The sequence below is a fragment of the Zalophus californianus genome, chromosome 8 (genome assembly GCF_009762305.2).
Source record: "Zalophus californianus isolate mZalCal1 chromosome 8, mZalCal1.pri.v2, whole genome shotgun sequence".
In the NCBI taxonomy this organism is placed as follows: domain Eukaryota; kingdom Metazoa; phylum Chordata; class Mammalia; order Carnivora; family Otariidae; genus Zalophus; species Zalophus californianus.
This window is the reverse complement of record NC_045602.1, coordinates 140538895-140554397: the sequence shown is the minus strand read 5'-3', so window position 1 is coordinate 140554397 and position 15503 is coordinate 140538895. Positions and strand designations below refer to the sequence as shown.

The window sequence follows — 15503 nt, the reverse complement described above, 5'->3', positions numbered from 1 at the left end:
CCAAGAAGGTGACAGAGACCGACGTCACAGCACACACTGCTCCCGTGCACAGTCAGAGTGGACTTTTATTAGGAAATCACCCTGCAAACACACCGAGAAGTGCTGTGCTGTGGGTTCCACGCGTTTCCTGAGGAAGGGGATCACAGTATTGGAGCTGTCAGAGGGACAGGGAGCCTGTGAGTGGGGACTGCTCGGTGCTGCCTGTGGCCAGCACTCCTTCTCAGCAGCATGACTCAGCCATCAAGAACCAGCACACAGACGCAACACGAGAAACACGCCAGAGCACACACATCTGCGCTACACGTAAATAAATAATAAATACAGAATTCCATTTGCTGTTGTCCATACCTGAAACAAAAGGAACCAAAGGGGTAAAGAAAACCAAAAAGTCTTTCTTTCCATTGGACCCAGGGAAAAATATCCCCAAATTATCAAAATTCCTCAGTTACAAAATACTTTTTTAAAAATTCCATTATTAAAAGAATAAATAACAAAATATATAAAAAATAAGTTGGTTGCATCAAAATTATAAGAAGACTTCTATATATAGAAGTTACAGCAAGATTTTTTTTGTGGCCTATCTCATAGTCCAATCATTAATTTTGCTTTGATTTCATTGATTTCCCTCTCATGGTGTCCTGGTGTGGGGTCTAGTTGAAATAGTACAAAATTAATAAATAAAAATGTTAAATAAATAGCAAATGTTAACATAAGAGGTTGCGAATATAAATACTTACATCTTGACAAAATTAAATAATTTACAGAATAATTAAACTAACTACTTTTTTATTTCTTCCAGGAAGTGCAATTTCTCTACGTTTAAATACTAACTTGGAATTGTAGTCACAATCGATTTGGACTCTATTTACATGTTAGGAACATTGTGTTTAACACTTTCTATTACAATTTTTTTCGCATCTTGAATGGATCTAAAAAGAAATGAATCTTGGTGGTCTCCGAATTAGGAATTTATTCCCTGACCTTGCTGACGCCGTCCCCACCTCAGTCGAGCTCGGCCGTGACCTGGGTAATGCGGCAGTGACAGGTCACAGGCACGGGTGGACACACAGAGAGCCAGAGACCCTGGCCCTGACCCAGACCTGGATCCGAAGGCTGCAGCCCCAAGAGGGAGGGAGCATGACCCCAAGCTGTACATGCCTGTGCAGGCTGGGGGTGCCAGCTACCCCTAGATGTGTGAGGTGCTTTCATGTGGAACGTCCAGGGGCATCCCAGGTTAGAGTCCTCAAGTTGACCATGGGCTGTAGGTCTATTTCTAACCCTCTGGAACAGTGCTTTATTCCATCCTTAAGACAAAACTGAATTAAATGAAAACAGAAAACACACTTGCCACATTGACCTCACCGAGCAGACGCGCACCCTGGGGTGCATGCTCCAGGCTGACACTGTCACACGCACCACCCGCCCCGTGCCCACGGCTACCCTCCCAGCCTCGACAGACAAAGGAATACTGTGGTTGCAAACTCCAAAACTTCCCTGAGAACCTTGTCCATGAGCTTCCACTGGAGACTTTGAGCTGCTCTTCAGATTTCTTTCAAAAAACAAAAATAAATCACTTTGTAATACGCCGTGCCTTGCCCTGCACTTGTGTGGGGAGGTCGAGACCTCCAGCCTGGCAAGCGCAACAAGAAAGACACGGATTTCCAGGCACCCCTTTGGATAAGCCCACCTGAGGCCGCCCTGGGCTGCCAACTAGTCACTGCAAGTTGGGAATCTCCACTGCGGGGGCAGGGCAAGGGAGGTAAACGATGGAGCCAAGTCGGGGTGCCCCAGGTGTCCCGATTGGCGGGGTGGCTTCTGGATGATGAGGTCTAGACCTGGATGCCCCTCACAGCCCGTTTGATGCTCTCCAGGAGGTCCTTGTTCTCGGGGTTCTGGTAGCACTCCTGGTTGGAATACATGTCAGTGAGGGTGCTCACGTAGGCATCAAAATTCTGCTCACATATTGGCTCCTGGAGAACAGAACCGGGTTAGTAATCTCCAACCATGCAATGGGACCCATGATTTTCAGAAGCCACAGAAATCTACGGATGAACATAGAACGCCCCCGGAGACAAGCCCACACCTACCAGGGGCACCACTGGCACCCTCGGGCTGAAACAACCATGAGTATTCTGCTGTGGATTCCTAAGCTCTTCAGGAGATCTAGAGCCGCCACGGCCAGCAGCCTGCCAGGCAAAGCACCTGGATCGGGGCCCTTGTGGCAGAGGGGTGCCCTGCCCTCCTCACCTTCCCCAGAGTCCTGGGGGTCAGCTACCAGCTTAGCTGTGTGCCCGCAGGGCCACATCCTGCTTACCATGTGCGGAAGGCGGATGTTGGCAAGACTTTGGATGAGGGCCTGGCTCAGGCCCGACAGCTCCAGAAACAGGGCTTCATTCTGCTCCTCGATGAGCTTGTTCTCCTCCTCAATGTTCTTTAGGCTCTTCTCCATGGAGGAGATCTGCACCAGACCGAGAAGGAAAATGCCTCCTGCCATGGGAGTCCCATGGACCACATCCCTCAGGTCCTCCTAGGACACACCCAGCAGGCTAACTGTGCCACACTTCAGGTCTCTCTGGGAGAGGGTGAAGAGGCAGGGACCCTGGTCCCTGGATGGAAGAAGGGATGCAGTGACTGAGCCAGGGGCTGTGTGGGGTCATAGCCTTCTGTGCCACATCTGTCCTGCAGGGTCAGGGAGGAACACAGACTCCAAAGCACCCTGGGCTCAAATCCCAGCCCACCACTAGCTGTGCAGTTAAGTTCACCATGTTTCTTCTTCCTTGTCTGTAATGGGAATACTGCATCCACTTTGTGGGGTGTCTGGCCACCTTTGGGTCTTCCCCCCATCAGAAAGACCAACAAAATACCTTAATAAAGCTATGGAAGGCAAGCAGAACAGGCAACTGCTTCTCCCTCTGCAACTCCTAGCTGAGTGGAGCCAGTCGATGACCCCTCCAGCACACCCTCACAGTGACAGTGACAACAGGGCTGACGGTCATGGGCAGTCCTGAATGCTCTGGGCAGCTCAGGTGATCAGAGAGGTGAGTCTCAGGGTCAGCACAATCCTATGCAGAGGTTCACAGCCAGTGTGGGGAAGGTGGGGAGCCTGCCCTGGGGCCCGCTCTGGAGAAAACTTGCTTGGGAGGGCAGCTCCCAACCTCACTGCGTCTCAAGGGAGCCTTGGGCTGCGGCAAGCTCACACAATGTGTGTGACTCATTGAGCCATCCCCTAGGTGCAGAAAGGTGAGCTGCCTTTTAGGGGGCAATGCGTGGGGTGGAGTGCTTTCTTCCAACCACATGGCTGGGAAACATCATGCTTCATCACCTGGTGACAAGTCTTTGGCTTAAAACAGTTTGAATAGGAGTTAGGGGCCAGCCTTCTCTTTGCCTGAGCCCTTCTGCAGAGCACAGGACTCAAAACTCCCTCTAGAAGAAAGGGGGCTCTGAGTCAGTCCAAAAAGATCCTAGTGAATAAAAAGATGGAAATCAGCAAAAAAAAAAAAGAAAGAAAGAAAGAAAGAAGAAAGAAAAAGGCAAAGAAAGAAAGGATTAAAAAAGAAAAGAAAAGAAATCAGAGGTGCTGTCCCAAGGTTACTTCGGGAAGAGAGAGAGCAGTGAGAGACAGAGGGTGGCGGTCACCCAGTGATGTGTCTCGGCACCCAGAGATGCCCCAGTACTCCTCTGCTTCTACTGCCTGTGAGCCTGGGGAAGATGGTGCATGGCAGACGAAGACCCTTCCTGTTCTCTACAGGCAAGTGCTATTTTTATCTAGGCTTCCAAGTCACAGGAGGTCAGCATAAAAGCCTCTTGGCCAGTGGAGGAAGGGACAGCATAACAAGACACGTGGGGCCCTAATGTGTCACACTGCAGCCTCTGGGAAGAGGCCTCCCCACCTTCCCATCTGCCCTTTCTGCCCTCAGATCCTGCAGGGCCTGGGCACCTCTTCGTCCCTCTGTCCCTCCAGCCGGAGGGGCCAGAGCCGTGTGTGGCCACTCCTACTGTGCCCCCAGCTCTTGCTCTGGCCCCTACTCAACAGCTAAAGACAGGGCTTCTCTTCAAAATAAGGCCCTCATTGCATTTTTTTTTTCTGATGCCCAATGTTCATTTGGGGGAAATCAGAGAGATATGACACGTATACTTAAAGTAATTTCTAACCCTATCACACAACAATAGTGACTCTTTTGGGGTCAGACACTTTCCCATAGAAATACGTACCACCTCACAGAGTTGATTCCTATTATCATCACCATTCTACCAGTAAGGACGTCAGGGTACAGACTGATAACAGGTTTGCCGGGTTACTAAGCTGCTATGCGGCAGCTCTGGGGTAGAATCAGGCTCCAGCCAGGCCCTCAGAACCTACCCTGTGATAATACTCCTACTGACAGGGCCAGCAGTCAACCTTGACGGGACCACTAACCCTGATGGGACCCCCAGCATGGGCACCTCAGGACCCCTACTGCTAGAAGAACTACCAAAGCTGGCAGGTGTGGCTTGTTCTGAGTGTCCCTGAGCACTGCACGGTCAGCTCAGCCTAACAGCAACCTTGACGAGCTCAGCTCTCCTGCCTCATGGAAGAGGAGGCTGAGGACAAGGACCCCTTTGGGTTGGGTGGCAACACCACCCACCTGGGCCTGCACCTGGGACTGCAGCTGCGCCACCCACCTGGGCCTGCACCTGGGACTGCACCTGGGACTGCAGCTGTGCCACCCACCTGGACCTGCACCTGGGACTGCAGCTGCGCCACCCACCTGGGCCTGCACCTGGGACTGCAGCTGCGCCACCCACCTGGGACTGCACCTGGGACTGCAGCTGCGCCACCCACCTGGGCCTGCACCTGGGACTGCAGCAGCACCACCCACCTGGGCCTGCACCTGGGACTGCAGCAGCGCCACCCACCTGGGACTGCAGCTGCGCCACCCACCTGGGCCTGCACCTGGGACTGCAGCAGCGCCACCCACCTGGGCCTGCACCTGGGACTGCAGCAGCGCCACCCACCTGGGACTGCAGCTGCACCACCCATCTGGGACTGCAGCTGGGCCACCCACCTGGGACTGCACCTGGGACTACAGTTGTGCCACCCACCTGGGACTGCAGCTGCACCATGGCGGCCTCCATCTCAGAGTTGGACTCATTCAGGTCACGAATCTCCTGGTTCAGCTGCTTGATCTCCTCATCATTCTCCAATACTGCTCCAGAGAAAAACCTTGGTTGTGGCTCTTGGCTTTACGCCCAGGCCAGCATGTGGGGGTGCAGTGGAGGCCTATTTTCTAGGTGGAACAAAGGACCCTTTCCAAACAGAGGTAACCGGCCTGGCATGCTGGACAGCTCATATCCCACATGTCATGCTGGAACAGTCGGGCTTGGAGACTAGTAGCCCTATGTCTACATCTGCCTCCTGACCCTGGGTGATAGGAGGATATAAATCTCTCTGGCAGGTATTAATCGCTAAAATAAAGATGGAAGTTTTCCAGGTGGTGCTGAATTTCCTCAGCTTCCCTCTTCCTTGAAACTGAATTCACAACTCCACAAACCCCGAGAACGTGGCTTCTGATGCTGCCAGCAGGGTTCTCTGACACCAACACTTACCAATACCTAAGTTAGAGCAAGCATGGCCACTTGAGGGCCAGGAGCCCAGACTCCAGGCAACCAGGGGTTCAGAGCTGAGGCTGGGAGACCTGTCGGCTTAGGCCAGGGGTCTGTCTCCACCATGACTCAGTCCAGGAGGGACTCTGCTTCCTTAACCCCTTCCACCAGCACTGCTCACTCACCCAGGTCACAGAGATCACTTGGAGGAACTACAGGAACCTTACCATCACTCGTCTTGAACTTCGTGCTGAGAACCTCATCCCCTGAGACTTTTCCCTTCTTTCCAGCAAAGGTTGCTCTGGGACAGCCGGATAAGCTGGAAGCAAAGGTCACACACCAAAAACCAGTCCAAAGTCACACACCAAGGGCCAGGCCAAGATGACACATCATAATGAAACCAAGTCCTCACTGGCTGGCAGCCTGGTAGGATCCTGGCTTGGAACTTTCTCATTTATCTCCTTTTGCTCCCTGTTCCCTGGCTCCAGCCCCCAGGGCTTTCCCAGCTCGGGCCACTGCCCTAAAGGTTCATCCCCAGATGGTGTGGGGCCAGCGCCTTACCCCTTTCTCAGAGAGGCCTCCCTCACTCCTCCCTGCCACTATTCTGCCCACAGCATCTACCCCTTTGGCCATCCTAGGTACCTCACTCATTTGTTTGCTTATAGTCGGTGCCCCACCCGCCTGGCTTAGATCAACTCTTGTTCTCTGCTCTATCTCAGGGCCTGGTGTGTGGTGGACCCTCAGTAAAGGCTTGTGGAATGAATGAGCTAATTAATCTTGTAGGTGGAGAGACAAGGGCAGAACAAAAGAAAGACAAAGGAGGTTTCTGAAGGACTGTGTGGTAACCCCCTGCACCTCGGCCAACACCTCAGCTGCCTGGCACACAGAGGAAGAGAATGGGGGATCCAAGGCCCCCCCAGCCCTGGAGCAGGTATTGGGGGGCAAGCGAGAGCCCAGGCAGGGAGGGCTCTTGCCACCATGTCCCTTCCACAGCAGGCAGAGGCCTAGACCCAAAGGTCAAAGAAGAGGCCCCAGCGGGAGGGGCACGAGGTACGACAAAGCCTCTCATGAGAAGCTGGCGGCCTGTCTCCAGAATGCACACACCAGACTCAGGGCTCTGCTCACTCCTGCTGGAGGGACTCTCCTGGGTTGTAGAAGGGGGCTCATGACAGCAGCCACATGGGGTGACACGTGTCACAAACACCATGATCTCGCCCCCACAGACTGTCTATGGCTTCCCCCCGTCGGCTACCATTCTGGGCCTTGCTTTTCCCTAGAGAAACTATAGGCCACGACAGAGCCCTAGCCTGGCCCTTCTTGAAGAAACTTGCTCACACGCCCAAGGCTGGGGTCCCGATGAAACGCAGGACGTGCTGGGCAGTTACCTCCTGTGAGTGAGGAAGCTACCGTTGGCGTGGCCAGAGCCATCACAGCCTGGAGTGGGGCAGGTAGGCCCCTCGTTCTTCAGAGATTTCCAGGAAAAGGGTGAGCCATTAAGGGAACCCTCTTTCTGCCTCCGTGCGGCCAGTGGGCAGCCAGATGCACTTCGGTGGGAGGCGTATTTGCCGCTGATGTGACCAAGCCCCACACAGCCTGGAACAGGGCACCTGGCACAGAGAGGTCAGAGGTGAGCACAGGGCACTGGAGGAGGGAGGAGAAGCCCAGAGACTCTCCCAAGCCAGACACTGAGACTGCTGGGGGCTCCTGGATAAACTCCCACTGTCCGAGTGATTCCTGAAGCCTTCCCAACCAGACACAAAGGCAGCAGGGATCATGTTCCCTCTCCAGCCGCAGCCTCTCGCCCCCTGCATCCCTGGAAGGTCAGCAGCTACCCTCTGTCCCCACCCCTCAGGAGCCATGATGCCCCTGGGCCCTGGGCTAGCTCTCTGGAGCCTCTGGGTCTACACCTAGACCTTGCTGCCACATCATGTCTACATCACCCCAGCAATGTGGAGGCCACACCCTAGGGACTGCACCAAGCAAAGTGCCGGGGGCCCTGGGGGTCACAGAAGGTCACAAGTGCACCTGCAGCCATGCAGTGTGGGGACAGCAGAGGCCCCATCACCCTACAGCATCCTAAAATGAGACTGTCAAGGCATGATGTCCATAGATGTCCCAGCTTCGCCACATCTGAAATGTGTGTTCTGGAAGGAAGAACCCAGGCCACAGGGCTCATGCAAGAAAGACTCAGTTCAGACATTCCATCATGCTTCCTGCCCGAGGCTGGGTTGGAGTGGCATTTTCCTTTGTTCAGGTTGTTCCAGGACAAGGAGAGAATCCCTTGAGGAAATAACACAAGCCCCAGGAACAGGTGAGGTAACTGGAGAAAGGTTCAGAGTGAATCCCCCTCATGCTGCCATTGGAATCCGTGCACCACAGAAAACTGGCTGATGCAGAGGGCTCTGGCCATCCACCTTCATGGCCTTCAGGACAGACCAGGACCAGGAACTCCCTGTGATACCTTCTGAGCACCAACATTTCAGGATCATGGGATCTGAGCTCAGGACCACCTAGGAACCAAGAACTGACCGAGGATGAGATCCTGCACCTGCAAGTTCTCAGTTTTCTCCCTCCAGCAAATGAGACTCATATAATTTGCCATTTGTATTTACCCACTTTTTAGGGGCTGCAGGCCTGCCAAACACACAGGACCTTGAAAAGGGACATGTTGCCCCAGTTTAGAGAGAGGTCTCTGGGGTGGGGAAGTCAGAGGCAGGAAGTCTTTTGGAGGGCAAGGGCCGCCCGGGGGCTCCTGCTGCAGCCGGTGAGGGGACAGGGCCTTGCTGCCCAGAAGTTGCCCCTACACTGTGGCCTTGCCCCCAAGGTGGCCACTGCAGACATTTTCCTAGCCTCCTTGGCCTGGATCCGTCCTCACTTGTCTCCTCTCTTGGTGCCCATCCCTCTCTCTTCTTCATCCCACACACGTGGGCCTCAGACATGCAGGATGGCCCTGAGCCGGTCCAAGGTCATCTCGGCAATCAGTCCAGAGTGAAGATACTGCCGCGGGCCCTGCAAGGAACTTGGGGGGATCCACTCTACGTCTGCCCCTCACACCTGGATACCGCCCAGCTGTGGGGTCCCAGCGGACACCGAAGCACGTCTGAACACCCAACAGAACAAGAGCAAAAGACCAAATGAGAGGCAGCTCTTCACAGTTACAGCACACAGTTGAATCTGAGTTCCTTTTACTCACATTCTTTGCAAAACCCCTAACCCTCTTCATCAAGAATGACTCCCTGGAATTTATTCCTGGGGGGATTTCAGACATGTGGACAGCAACACTGCTTTTCTTCCCCTCCACACCCAGTGTCCAAATCTTCAGAGCTACCAGGTGACCTCACACTAAGAGTGTGTGGGGGGCCAAGTCAGTCAGCTTCTGTACCTCCCAGGTGAGCCGGGGGGGGCCACCAGGACCCCAAGGTCAGAGGCGCATCTCCTTTGTCAGATGTCAGTGTGGCTAGGGACAGTGGTGGGTGTGGGGGGCTCTCCACAGGCGACAGGCGTTGAGCTCCTAACCCCCACACTGGAACATCCACAAACTTTTATGGCCAGTTATTTCGTTTTGGCCAAAGGGATTTACCACAATGTACTGACATGACTTAATCTCAAATGGTGCAGACACAAGATGTCATAAAAGGGAACTCTTCCTCCCCCAGCCTTCCACAATCACAGCGAGCAAGCACATGCTCACAAAATCCCATCACTCGACAGGACCTGATGCACTGATTAAAGTTTCTGCTGCGGTCTGCACTTGTTTAAAGATGACAGTCAGTTATAAATACAGTTAAAGTTTATGGCTGGGGAGGAGGCCCTATAAAAGGGAGGTGCTAAATGGGCGCCCCCCCCCCCCCGCCGCCTTGCCATGGAGCCATTAGGAACTTCATCCATCCTGTAAATGCTGACCTGCTTCTAAGTCATATTCTCCACTTGGCCGCAAAAATCTTGTTTTTTAAAAAGCAAAGTTGACAGCACATTAGGAGGAAGAAAACCATTTTTCCCAGTTAACTTGAAAAATGCTGATCTTGATTTTAATCATTTGCAAATGCAACACAATTCACTTATCATAACCCTGCAGCAGGATCCTTTCTACATCCATAGCAGCTTGTGTTTATATGGCTTCTCAGAAGGGTAAATGTTCTTCCTCCATCCTAGCATTTAGTGGGCTGCATTCATGACACCAACATCCACATACTTTGCATTTTTGAGTTAGCATACATTATAGTTTTATTGTAAAAACTAAATTAAATAAACAAGCCACAGCCTTTTTACACCAAACAGCTGGTGGGGCCAGCCCCTTGGAAGGATGTGATGCCGGTCAATCAGGTATCTCCTCTGTAGCCAAACAGATGTTTAGGCGCAGCTGGGGTGAGCTCCAAGGAGGAGCTACTGGCTCTTGGTCCAGGCTGCTCCCCTCAGCAGGGGTGAGCATCCAGCTACTCTTGGCCCAAACGCAACGCAGTCAGGGCAGCCGGGCTTTCTGTGCACCTGCCTGGCTACGCCCTGACCAAGCCAGCCTTAAGGCTTGCTCCACGACGCAGCCAGAACCCTTCCCTTCCACTCCTCAGCTGGCAAGAGGACCCAGTGTTCTGTTCGCTGTCAGCTCTGAAAGTCCTGGGAAAATTGAATGGTGGGTCACTCTGTTTGCCCCTGTGGCCCAGCCTTGCCCCTACCGGCAAGTAGGGGGTTCAGGGGCAAGTTCCCTTCTGGAAGCATAAACTTGCAATGATGCAACCCCTACCAAGTGGGGCACTCACAGGGTCAGAGTTCACACACAATCCCCCTGAGGACATGTTAGGCACCCCCCATGAGACGGTCAGTGGTGGGTATCAAGGACTTCAATCATGTAAGGCCCAGGATGTCGTTGCTCCTCCCCACAGCAGTGTCGAGGTCCCAGTTGAGGGTGACCCTCCGGGGCTCCCCCTTTCCATACCATCTCCCTGCAAAGGTATGTGACTGTGCAGACACACACAATTCAAAACTGATCATCTTTCTAACCATCCTCTCCTCCTTGACTCCTGCAACTGTCCTTTCCCATCAGACCACAGCTGTGCAGGTTTCAATACCCATGAGCACCCTGTGGGGCTGCTCCATGCCCTGAGCCCTCACCCAGGTGACCCCCCCAGGTGCACAGGCAGCAGGGCCCTTTGCCTCTCCTGGCCCCATCAAATACCCCCAGATCTGAGGAACCCAGACAGAAGCCAGTGCCTGTGCGTGCCCTTGAAACAACACACATGGCTCACAGCTTCATAGGTGTCCACATGCACAGTAGGAGAACTTTGGTAAAAATGGGCATGGTCATTGACCAGCTGTGTTAATGAAAAAGAAGTCTAGAAGGAGCTTTTTTAAAATTATAACATACAGGAGCATCCCAATTCTGCAAAACAACCACAGGAGTCAGCAAGACACCAACTTACTTCATCAGCTCGGGGTCTTCCTTGTCGTCCTTGGTGGGTGTCACCCTGGCTCCACTTTTCTTGGCACGAGGGCAGCCTGACAAGCTAGTTTTGAAAAAGGGAAAAAAAGCCACTGTGGTCCCAGAACAGCAACTTTTCACACCCATCTGCTCCACCCATCCCTTCCAGCTCTGTGGCCAGCCGCCCCCAGGGGATCCCAAGGGAACTTCTGTCCTGGAGCATTCTCGAGGGCAGGAGGACGATGGCAGGAGGTGTCACCACGAGCCCTTTAGGTCTGGTGGCAGAGGGCGACCTGATCGGGCTTCAGGAACATCAATTCAGATGACAGATGAATCAGGCCCCAGTTGCCAGCAACATTACTGTCTTATTTGGGGCACTGCAACTTTGTCTGAGGAAGAGACCCATCCCACTCCGTCTGGCCTGGTAACCCGGGGCACGGCAGGCTCACCTTCGGTGTGAGGCGTAGTTCCCCGTTATGTGGCCAGAGCCGTCACAGCCGGGTGTGGGGCACCTGTGGAGGACAGCGGAGCTGGAACCAGAGCCAGGGAAGACACTTGACCAGAAAGGTCCCCCTCTGTGCCCAGCCCCGCAGTGGTCCCACCCGCCTCCTCAGCACTGGTCTCAGAAATGGCGTGCATGTCCTGGCCAGCCTGCTGCCATGACGCCTGGCCTTCAGAAAGTTGCCACCCGGTCTCCCCAAGGGGTCCGAGAAGGCCAAGACAAGAGCACATCTCCACTGCAGGAATCATGGGCTCCCATTTCAGCCTTCGATGGGGCTCTAGGCTGGACTAGAAGGTTCCAGAACACATATGGGCCTTTAAACAGCATTCAGAAAGGCAACCCTAACATCTAAGATGGGCTCCTCTTCCTTGACATGATTAGGAGGAAGAAGGGTTGTTTTCATGGAGGGTCGCCACCATCTGAGCGAATGAACTGATGTCTACCGAGCACGCATGACACACCGTCCACAGCGCTGTCACCTAGAGATGGATTTCTCAGTGAGTGCCGAAGTCCCACATCCAGGGGCTGTTCAGCGGTGGCAGGCACTGGCCAAGGGTGAGGAGGGGGACACAAAACACAGAAGCCCAACTTGATGCGTCCAAAATGTTTGACAAACATATCCCATAGAAGGTGAAAATTACACTTTAATACACAAGTATGGGTTTTCTTAAATTATTCTTCCCTGAATGTCCATGGCGGAAGAGTGCGTGAGTTCCTGCTGGTACCAGAATGGGGAGGTGTGCCTGATTCTGCAGGTGGATCCACCAGAAACCTCTGGAGCAGGTCTGCCACTTTGTACCTTGTTCCATGGAAGGGCGCAGCTCCAACCCTGTGGGACTGGCAGGACCTTGGTGTTTGCATCTGGGATCTCACAGAACACTCATCTGCCAGTTCTGGTTTCATCCTCACACAGAGAAGAAACCGTGGCAGCCGAGGCCCAAGAGGGTTATGGGGACTCACATCGGCTGAAACAGGACACAGGTCGCTGCCTCTCAGTCAATAGAGTTCTCTAAGGCACTTAGGCCCCTGTGCTGTGCCCACGGCCCTTCCTCAGCACCCTCTTCCACCGGCCAATGCAGCCTCTGGCGTTTGCAGCGGGAAGCTGGAGAGGAAGCCGGCACAGCCAAAGGACCCCCCCAGCTCTTCGGCTGCCTGCTAGAACTCAGCAGGCCAGGACTGCCTGTTCCCATCAGAGGAAGCACAAAGCTGGTGTGGCAACATGGGAGGGGACAATGCCCATCCCACCAGCTTCTTCTCCAAGCCCACTGTCTTTCTCGAGGCGTCCCCTTCATCCTGTCCTGCGGGCCACACGTGGGAAGCCTCCCTGGGCTGCCAGCAGGGCTGCCACCAGGCCCGCCAGCCCAATCGCCCTCCTGTCGGATTTAGGGATAACTCAAACCCTGTGAGATTAGGATGGCTCCTACTCTGATCATGTGTGGTCACATTTCAACCCACACACGTCTAGGGCAAGAAGGTTTTTGCATTTTAATAGAAACCACACACCACCTCCTTCTACGTGAGCTTCACTCCTTTCACACAAACCCCCAACCCGTACAAAGGTCCTGCTGGGACACTTTGTGCCTCTGCATCATCCAGGGTCCCAGGGTGTGAGCTGCAGTGGTTGGCCCCTTGCTGTGGGCACCAAGTCCTTCAGGCATGTCATGGTATGCCTCACACTACTCTCCGCTGAGGCCAAGGCCCTGTTGATGCCTCACTGCCCCCGCCTCAGCTCAGAGTGCCCTGCCAAGCATTCTCATGGCCCGCGCTAGCAGGAGCCCTGTTCCTGCTCTCTGGAAGGCTAAGTGCAGAGACTGAGGAGGGTGCTTCTCCTTCCCGGGTTTGCAGGTGCTCAGGTGGCCGCCTGGGGCTCCACTCTTTCTCGGCTTCGGGAAAACATGACAGAACTCAGGTTCAGTGCTGCAGGTGGTGGGCAGGGCATCAGCAGCCCCAGGCCTTGATGCCTGTAAGTGCAGGTCTGGTCTCTGGTGCAGCCCCCGTGGCACCTGTGAGTAAGGCTGGCAGGAGAGAGCATGCACATGGGGATGGTCCCTGCCAGGCCCCAGCACAAGGGGGCGCACTGAGGCACACCTTCTCCAGACCGGGGCGGAGGGGGTGGGGTGCGGGCACATGTACTCCTTGCCAAGGCCCAATTCAATGGCTTTTCCCGAAAGACGTGGCCAGTAGAAGATGACGTTTACGTGGCTGGAGAAGCAGGTACCCATGCTGGGCACTGGCTGTGTCAGCCACTCTCATGCCCCTGAGGACCCACAGGGTCAGTCGCAGGAACCCTCCCACCATCTGCTTCTGAGAGCATTGTCTGGGCAAGAGGAAGAATCCTGTGTCTAAAGGACACACTATAGCTTGATGGCGCACACCAGGTCTCGTCTCAGAGCCCCATCCGTGTGCCATGGGGAGTCTGCCACCCCCACCTGTCAGAGTCCCCATCACACCCCTTGCAGGCTACACACCCTGCACCTCAACTCCCCACACACAGACTGGGCTGAGTGGCCCAAGGCAGCCGTGTCCCCAGCCCCTGACCACACTGGGCACTTGGTAGGGAAGAGCAAATGCCCTTGGGATTCGATTAAAGCACAGAAAACACATGATCTGAGGCTGTCACTGCACCCAGTTATTGATAGGGAGGCCACCAAAGGAGCCCTGTTTGCAAGGCAGTGATGAAGTGTCTTTTCCTCTCTGGGGACAGGTCACCTTCCCCCATCACCGCCACAAGGCTGGTCAGGAGCAGCCTCTAGAAGATGCCCACTGGACAGGAGGAGGGAGGAGGAAGCCAGCTTCCTCACCAGCACGCCAGGACCATGTTGGAGGCCTGCCCGCATCCACCCCGAGCCCTCGCTGTGGCCCGAGAGCCTGCATCCACCCCGAGCCCTCGCTGTGGCCCGAGAGGACAGAGTTGACTCCCACAGAAAGACCTCTGGGGCCAGAGAAGAGCTTGGGGGTAGTCTGGGCACCTTCCCGGACCTTGCCAGAGCGGATGAGTGACTTATTTCCACACAAGACCTTCTGTTGTTATTTCTAAACCACTTTGGGTTAAGGTTCCTCACAGGCTCTTAGCTGTAGACAAGCACTAACCCTCCCAGATGGCCATGTTTCCAGACCCAGACCAGGCCCTGAGCACCTGCTCTGCAGGAAGAAATGTCTGAGAGCTCTAAAATCATTCCGGCCCTCAAACTGGAAAACCATGAAAACTGATTACAGTTAAAATGCAAGTTGAGTTGGAAAAGGAAATAGGAAAAAAGAACATGGGAAAGACGTTACGAGAAGAGAGGAAGGAAAGGGACGGGAGGTGGGGGAAGAGGGTCCTGAGCCTGCAGGACGGATGGTTTCAACTGGATGTCTGGGGCTGGACACAGGAGTGGTTGAGTGAGCATGTGAATCTGCCATGATGAGCTGAGCCTCAGAAAATGTTTTACGTTAAAGCTGTTAGCTCCTAGAAGGATGATTCTGGTGGTGGACCTTGCCCAGAACAGAGGGCCCCATTGGTAACAAGGGGCAATGACACGCTTCTGGCTGCTGGGACCAGAACAGCCTCCCCAGAGTGACAAAGAGGAAGCTGGCAGGATGGGGGCACTCTAGAGATCTAGAGCTTTCTGCCCTGTTTCTAAATCAGCTCAGGCCCCTTTGGCGGCAGCAGCTCCTCATCTTAGAGGCCCTAGGGCCCTGGCTCCTGTCTGGCCCCAGACGGAATGAGCCTAGATTCCGTGGCACCCAGTAGGGAGGCTCAAGGCAGGGACGAACACCCCTGGAGAGGGAGTGAGCTGAGAGGGCAGAGTTAGGACCTCCTTCCCGAGCCTCTGCTCAGCCTGGGAGCCCAGGGTCAGCACTGCATGGCTCAGGGTCACAGTGGCTCAACCGAATGCATAAAAACCAAAGGCAATGACAGTCCCCAGCTCCAGCCCCAAGAGGACACTGATAACCTGGGAAACCTCTAGGTGCTTCCATCACATTTGAGCAGGGTGGTCAGGCAGGCTAGTTGGTGCCCACAGG

General features: G+C 54.3%; 1 protein-coding gene across 8 annotated transcripts in view; it reads right to left on the bottom strand.

Annotated features, from left to right (window-relative positions):
- Positions 1 to 47: 47 nt before the first annotated feature.
- Positions 48 to 15503, bottom strand: part of MYT1 (myelin transcription factor 1) — a 64956-nt gene continuing 49500 nt past the window's right edge. For 6 of the 8 annotated variants that reach the window (XM_027623967.2, XM_027623965.2, XM_027623970.2 and 3 more), the window contains 7 exons: positions 11446 to 11508; positions 10998 to 11081; positions 6969 to 7190; positions 5811 to 5902; positions 5083 to 5186; positions 2315 to 2458; positions 48 to 1970 (listed from right to left, as the gene is read on the bottom strand). In XM_027623967.2, the coding sequence (XP_027479768.2) occupies positions 1830 to 1970; positions 2315 to 2458; positions 5083 to 5186; positions 5811 to 5902; positions 6969 to 7190; positions 10998 to 11081; positions 11446 to 11508 (850 nt within the window). In that variant the 3' untranslated portion in view covers positions 48 to 1829. Of the gene's footprint in view, positions 1971 to 2314; positions 2459 to 5082; positions 5187 to 5810; positions 5903 to 6968; positions 7191 to 9968; positions 10195 to 10997; positions 11082 to 11445; positions 11509 to 15503 lie in introns of those variants that run through there. The other 2 variants (XR_003524899.2, XM_027623972.2) reach the window with 2 other exon arrangements.